Raw genomic sequence first — 7492 nt, forward strand, 5'->3', positions numbered from 1 at the left:
AAACCTTCACGCTGCTTCTTCAAATTGATTTTAAGGGGCTGATATAAATGGAACATCAGAAAGCTACGGAAGGTCTGCTCCAAGCTGAATATGCAAACTGCAAACCAGAAGCATCCTAGACCCTTGCAATATTGTACATTGTGTGTGCCAGCACTTTTTTGTTATTACGTAAAGCCTCTTGGAAGCACCTTGGATATTTTACATTCTCCTTTCTCTGCTGGAAGCAATCAGCACGCAGGAATCCTGACGTGGGCTCTGGGACTATAGGACATTCCAGCTCGTGATCCAGCACGGTTAATTGTGAAAAGTGTATACATTTCTGCCTTATCTATGCTTTGTTATGGGTCTGACGTGAGCCCACGTCCTCCTCCCCCCTCCCGCAATATTACAGACAGAATTTCAGTTAAAAGTGTTACAGTATCGCGGTGCAGGAACCCGTGATACCCAGGCAGCAAAATAACCTTAGTCACCGGCTGTAAAAAGCTAATTAAACGGAAGAGGAAAATCGAGAGAAAGTCGAAAATGTAAGTATTCCCTCTCGTTAACAACCGAGCATTTAACTTTGGAGCCTCTGAAAGGGAAATACCAGGCTATTCTGCACATTTTCGCTAAGCTTCATTTTCCACACAATGCAGAATAAAGTACTAGTTTAAAGCGGTTACATTACCGAAGAATTTTCCATCGTTATGATCATACTTATGTCCTTTAAATTCACGGCATGCACAAAAGAGCAACATTTGTCCGAAAGAGTCTAAAAATATACGAAACGATATGAAAAAAAAGCATAAAAATCCTTCATCTGAAGCTAGCGATGAGGAAGTCTGAGAGGTCTGAGTGCATTTGAGCTCAGATTGTTTAATAGAAAGATTTATATACTAACTGTATTATTTACTTTGAGAGGGGAGGTGGCAGTATAAGGGTATGCTAATTAGTGGGAGATTTTTTGGGGGAAGGGGTGGAATATCAATTTTTATTGCATCACCTGTCAGGAGTGTCCAATCAGCGTTGGCTTTAGGGGAATTAATTGATGAAGGTGTCTCCGGACGAGCTCACTTCACTCTGTCATTTTATTTGTAGCTAAAGCAGCGGCGGGAATAGCAGCTGCATTTCTTTTCTCTTCCTCCCTTCACATTCCATTATTATAGTTTCCAATGGAAAAGCAGGGAATGAAAGGGAACAGGTACTGATCTTCAGCAGCAACTTAGAGAAACACTTTGGCAAACCTGATTTTTAAGATATATATTGATTGTACCCTCACGGTATTTTTGTAATTTATTTTTTTTTTAATTTTGTCTAAAGTTTGGCACTACATTCACCAGGAGTAACAGCCTTTGTTATATTTTATTAGCAGGATGCCTTGAGACAAATACAGCATCTGGCTGAGGATTGTGTGTGTGTGGCTTTTTTTCTTTTTTTTTCTTTTTTTTTTTCTTCTCTCTCTCTCTCTGCAAATGCTGGGAATAATTTAATTCACGAAATGGGAGACCTGAAGTCGGGTTTTGAAGAGGTGGATGGCGTGAGGCTCGGCTACCTCATCATTAAAGGAAAGCAAATGTTTGCACTCTCCCAGGTTTTTACAGACCTGCTCAAAAACATCCCGAGAACTACCGTGCACAAGCGAATGGATCATTTAAAAGTAAAAAAACATCACTGCGACCTGGAGGAGTTGAGGAAACTCAAAGCCATCAACTCCATCGCTTTCCACGCCGCCAAATGCACCCTGATCTCCAGAGAGGACGTGGAAGCCCTTTACACATCCTGCAAAACCGAACGGGTCCTCAAGACAAAACGGAGGAAAATAAGCCGGGCACTGTCAACAAGCGACCTCCGGCCGGAGCAGGCGCCCGCCGACCCCTTCTCCGACTTTTGGAAGGAGAACAAACTTTGGCTGGGTTTGAATGACTCTCCCCGGGCCCTGCTGCCAATCAGGAGGAAAGCGTGGCGCCCGGGGCACGCAGCCCTGCTACCGGCCTCTCATCTACCTCACATTTTTAGTAAATACACTGGCCACAGCTACCCAGAAATCGCCCGGGCGCCTCGCAAACCCCCCGTAAACTATGAAACGGCGCCGGTGGGGGGGAACTGCGCGGCCCTGCGCGCCCGCCGCCCGCCCGCCGCCGCGGCGCGCCCGCGGCTCCCGCCCGCCGGGCCCCCGCCCCTGCCCGGCCGCCACCGCCGCCGCCGCGCCGCCGCCGCCGCCGCCGCCACGGACTGCGCGCTGGGCCCCGCCGGCGGCGCCCGGCGGCCCCGCGGCGCCCCGCGGCTCCCGCTGCCGCTGCCGCGCGGCTTCGGGCCGCCGCCGCCGCCCGCCTTCGCCGAGAGCGGCAGCAGCGACTCGGAGTCCAGCTCCTGCTCCGACCGCGCCGCCCACGACTCGGACTTCGGCTCCAGCCTCTCCAGCTCCAGCGAGGGCAGCTCGGAGGAGGAGGACGAGGAGGAGGAGGAGGACGAGGAGGGCAGCGGCGCCTCGGACTCCAGCGAGGGCAGCTCGGAGGAGGAGGAGGAGGAGGAGGAGGAAGAGGAGGAGGAGGAGGAAGAGGAGGAGGACAGCACCTCGGACTCCGACTCCAGCTCGGTCTCCAGCCAGGTCTCGGTGCAGAGCATCCGCTTCAGGCGCACCAGCTTCTGCAGCCCGCCCGGCGTGGTGCACGCCAACTTCTTGTACCATCTGGCGGCCGCCGCCGCGCCTCGGCCCCCGGCGCCGGCCGCGGCGGAGCCCGGCGGGCCGCCCGCCCTCCGCGGCGCTGCCGGCGGCCTCCAGCCCGAGCCGCCGGGGCCCTGGGGCCGCCCGGGCTGGGCCGCCGCCGCCCCGGCGCTGCGCTGCCCCGGCGGCCTGGGGAGCTGCTTCGCGGAGATGCGAGAGGATAGGGTGCCTGAGCTCACATTCCCACACTCTGAATTTGCCAGTAATGCCAAGAGCACTGACCTAACAATTAACTGTGTTGCAAAGGGGGCCTCTTCACCTAGCCCAAAGACAAACAATGCATTTCCACAACAAAGAATACTCAGAGAGGCAAGGAAATGCCTGCAAGCAACTACTACACACTGTGCAGATAACAATACAATAGCTGCTAGGTTCTTAAATAACAATTCTTCATCAGCGGCAGCAAAATCAGAAAAAGATTCCAAAATCCCTCATTGTATTGAATTTGCCACGGATTTGCCCTCTTTACAAACTGATCCTGAGGAGGATGCTGCTTCTCCAGGGGCAGCAGCAGCAGAGCTCCACTGCACTGATACAGGCAATAAGGCATTGCCATTCCTGCACAGCATTAAAATCAAAATAGAGGACAGCAGTGCGAACGCCGAGTATGAGCCTGACCTTACAACACATAAGCTAAAGTGTGAGTGCAATGATACTAAGGATGAGTTTTACGGTGTGACTGAGAGTACTAACCAGGACGCTTTATTAACAGCCAAGGAAGATTCTGCATGCACTGAGAAAGAAACCACTTCCTTAAACCCGCTGACTCAGAGTCAGGCCCTCTCATGCACTTTAGGTACTCCAAAACCTGAGGATGGGGAGTATAAATTTGGAGCAAGGGTGAGAAAAAATTACAGGACATTGGTTTTGGGAAAGCGACCTGTACTGCAGACTCCTCCAGTCAAACCAAATTTGAAATCAGCTCGAAGCCCACGTCCTACAGGTAAAATTGAGACACATGAAGGAACACTGGATGATTTTACAGTTAACAATAGACGCAAAAGGGTAGCCAGCAATGTAGCATCAGCAGTGAAAAGGCCATTTAATTTCATGGCAAATTTTCCCTGTCCACCATCACTAATTATTGGCAATGATGGGGATTTGTTGCCAGCTTATTCCTTAAACACCACTAAGGATTCCCAACCACCTCACAAGGCCCATCCTGTATGGAAATGGCAACTGGGCGGTTCTGCAATACCTCTTCCACCTAGCCACAAATTCAGGAAATTTAATTAATAAAATAGTTTGGAAAATATTTTCTTGAACCACCTTTAACTTTCTTATGTTTTAAACTCTACAGGATGGTTTGTACAAGCCCATTAATGCTATACACACTTTTGGAATACTGTTTTATCACATTGTGAAGACAGAAACTGGATTACTATTTTCTTTACCATTACAGCAGTGGCTTTTTGTTTTGTTTTGGGTTTTTTGTTTTGTTTTGTTTCTTTTTTCTTTTTCTTTCCTTTTTTTCTTTTTTTTTTCTTTTTTGGTTACATTCCACAGAGTACTTCAGGCTAAAGACTCAAGTTAAACTCAGTTATTATGGTAGAGCTGGAACACTTTACTGTTTAAATGCTAATAATGCACCAGTACCTCAATTCAACTGCTGCAAATAAATGTCAAAAGGTTGAATAATAAATATTAGAATGAGCCATTAAATTTATGCACTAGATTTCGAAAATGGAAGTCTAACTGTTAATTCAGTTAAAGTTTGTTAAGTTACATGGTTGCACAGTAAGGGTTCACTATAATTCAATGTGGCAGCAGTCTACTTTTTGGGAGCTTTGTTTTTGGGTGTTGGGGCATCTTTTTCTAAGAGCAGTTGCACTTAACTCATTTTTCTACGGTTTGGAAAGGCTGGGGTTCGCCTGCAATCCCAGCCCTGGGAAAAGCTGCCTCATCTGAAACCAGTAAATAAATGTGGAATTCTATTTTTGGTAAAGGGTGTCTTTTTACTTGTACAGCCACTCTTTGCAACTGGGAAAGCCTTTTTGTTTCACCCAGAGGTCTTAAATAAGGTTACTGTTACCCACTAATGTCATACTTAAGTTGTGGTCTGAACATGTCCCTTACAAACTTGCAAAGCAACTGAAATATTTGCCTGGATAGCAGTACAATTTATGGACCAGCCCCTCACGCTGGCTGGAGGAAATAGCAAAGCAGTAAATACAACACAGAAAGTGAAACAAGAGGCCATAAGTGGAAAGAATACACAAAATGAAAATACCATGCTATTCATAGCTTTTGGGCACCAAAACTCAGGCATTTCAACTGTAGTACACTTCTCAGTTTGATCTTCATCTCTTGAAATGTGGGTTTTTTTCCATACCATCCTCTCTATGTAGCAGAAACATTTCTACTGCACGTGACAATCAGAGGCAATTATCTATATTTGCACTTAATATCGAAATAGTCAAACGGGCAGACTTCTAGAGTCTAGCCCTCGGTGAGACAAGCTGGTATAATATATTGTGATGATGGAAGCAGTAAATCAAATTTATGGAAATTTGCACTGTTGAAAAGCATGCTTTAGCTTTATTTTCAATTAAAAACACTGTTTAAAAAATTCCTGATTCCATACACTTTGAATTATTGCAGAGTTATCCATGGTTTCCTCTTCGTTTGTAAGTTCAGTCTGTTTATTTGGAGGAAATACGCTTCAAGAGGTTAACTGTTTCCCTCCCTCCCCCCAACTCCTCAAAAAGAAAGGGGGAAAAAAAAGCCTGCAGGCCGAAGTGGAGGCCGAGCTGAGGCCGGGGAAGGTCTCTGCGCCGGGGGGAGGACGGAGCAGCAGCAACTCTGAAAACAATCTGAAAAGTCTGCAGCTTGAGAAAGGCAGTTATAACTGAGTTGCTGAATCAGCAGAGTTTAGGGTGAATAATTGCTGGTTTCTTTCTTTTGATTAGTATTTTATTTATACTAGATCATGCCCAAATTAAATTTTAAGGATTCCACTCATCGATCAATCTCGGGAGAATAATTTATCGTAAATTAAAAAAAAAAGTAATGTTTACTGTGTGACTCAAAGTCAACATTTTTGATGGCAGTCCACTGCCTGCTTTTCAATTTTTTGATTCCTGTCTTTTGTGATGCCCTCTCCCCACCCCACGTGTCTTAAAATATTCCAGGCAGCCACTAACTGATTGCAGCTCTGTTTACTAGATCCACACCGTAGTTTTCCTCTCATTGTAAAAGGCCTACTCTAAGAATACCTGCAGCCAAATATATTTAGAAAGAGTAAACAATTGCCTTTCAGCGAAGCTACTCTTCCCTCCTGCATACACACGCACGCACACACATGCACATGCACACACACACACACACACACACACACTCACACACATCACTTTAAACTGCCAATTGCAAAAGGTGCATTGCATACTTAACCGCTCTGCTGAAATTACAATGGTCGTGAAAAATCTGCTTACTGGAGTTGTTCTAAAATGAATGTTTACATTGGTATGTTTAGAGCTGCACAGATTACAGCCTTATTTCCAGAGAACTGTAAATACGTGCAAACGTACCGCTCGGGAAAGCCCCCAGCTCTTTTAGAGAGCCGTGTCTGCTTGACAAAGGTCTTCCCTGGACCAAAAAAAAAAAAAAAAAAAAAAAAAAAAAAAAGAAAGAAAAGAAAAAAGAAGGAAAGAAAAAAACCTCAAAAGGTGCAATATGCAAACTTGAAACCTAAAATTTTCGCCTTGTCAATTAAACAATGTATCAGTTTCAAAGTAACTTCGTCCCCTGACCCTGTTTACTTCCAATTAGAGATACGTTGATTTGCAGGAATTGCAAATTTCAGAGGTGCCTTTCCAGGTTCCCTAAATAACCGCGGAGGGATGGAGGAGGGAGGGAAAGGCAAGAAGAAACACAAATTTATACCAAATAGGCTCGGCGGAGGTGCGATCCGTCGCGGCCGCCCCGGGCCAGGCCGGCTTCGGTCCCGGGCCGCGGGGCCGCGCGGAGCCCGGCGCATCCGCGCCCGGCCCGGCCCCTCCGCGCAGCCTCCCTCACCGCGGGCAACAGCAAAAGGCAAGACGTTAAAGAGCCAAATAATTTTCACACGTGTACACCTCAGTTTAGTGCAAGCCACTAACAAGAACATTTGTGTTTTTACTACCGCTGGAGAAATTAGCCAGGTACAAGAACTTGTTGGGGGGGAAAAAAAAAAGTATTCTTTCCAGATAGGGAATTCTGGTAGTTTGGTAGCTGTTTCTCACTGCATTGTGATGATTGTTGTAAGCAGAGTTTATGATTATATTCAGTCGTAATAATATAAAACCATATCATTGAGTTACATAAGAATAACCGTTTTTCTCTAAGAAAGGTAAGTTCATATAATGAGGAAAACAAAGGTTTTCTAGTGAGCGAGGTTAGAATTTTGCTGAAACATTTACAGCAGAGAAAACTTAAAATGTGTTAGCAATGAATTGCCACCATTTTCCAGTTCTTGACGTATGCAAAAAATCAACACACTCTCTCTCTCTCTCTATATATATATAAGCAATCTAGGGACCTATGTGTAATTTAAAGAATATACTCCATAGGCATTTGCCACAAATGGAGTTCACTGAAAATTTTATTGGGAAGATTTCTGCTACCATAATGAAGACAAAAGAAAGTTTTGGACTATGTTTAATTCTCTAGAGCATTAAAAAGGTAACACGTGTAATGCCTTCAGCAACAAGGTATATTGCCTTAAAAGATGTAACTTGCAGTTTACAACAATTTACTTTAAGAAGTGATTGTTCTATAATTACACTTACTTGACTACAGTGGGATACTCTT

General features: G+C 45.5%; 1 protein-coding gene across 1 annotated transcript; it reads left to right on the plus strand.

Moving 5' to 3' along the window:
- Nucleotides 1-1477: 1477 nt before the first annotated feature.
- Nucleotides 1478-3940, plus strand: SKIDA1 (SKI/DACH domain containing 1). Its single transcript, XM_062567715.1, has one exon. The coding sequence runs from the start codon at nucleotides 1478-1480 to the stop codon at nucleotides 3938-3940; it is 2463 nt and encodes an 820-aa protein (XP_062423699.1).
- Nucleotides 3941-7492: the final 3552 nt, after the last annotated feature.

Source organism: Rhea pennata, chromosome 2 (genome assembly GCF_028389875.1).
Source record: "Rhea pennata isolate bPtePen1 chromosome 2, bPtePen1.pri, whole genome shotgun sequence".
Taxonomy (NCBI): domain Eukaryota; kingdom Metazoa; phylum Chordata; class Aves; order Rheiformes; family Rheidae; genus Rhea; species Rhea pennata.

Excerpts from the sequence above, each read along its gene's own strand:
- SKIDA1 (XM_062567715.1), top strand. The coding sequence starts at position 1,478 with ATGGGAGACCTGAAGTCGGGTTTTGAAGAGGTGGATGGCGTGAGGCTC.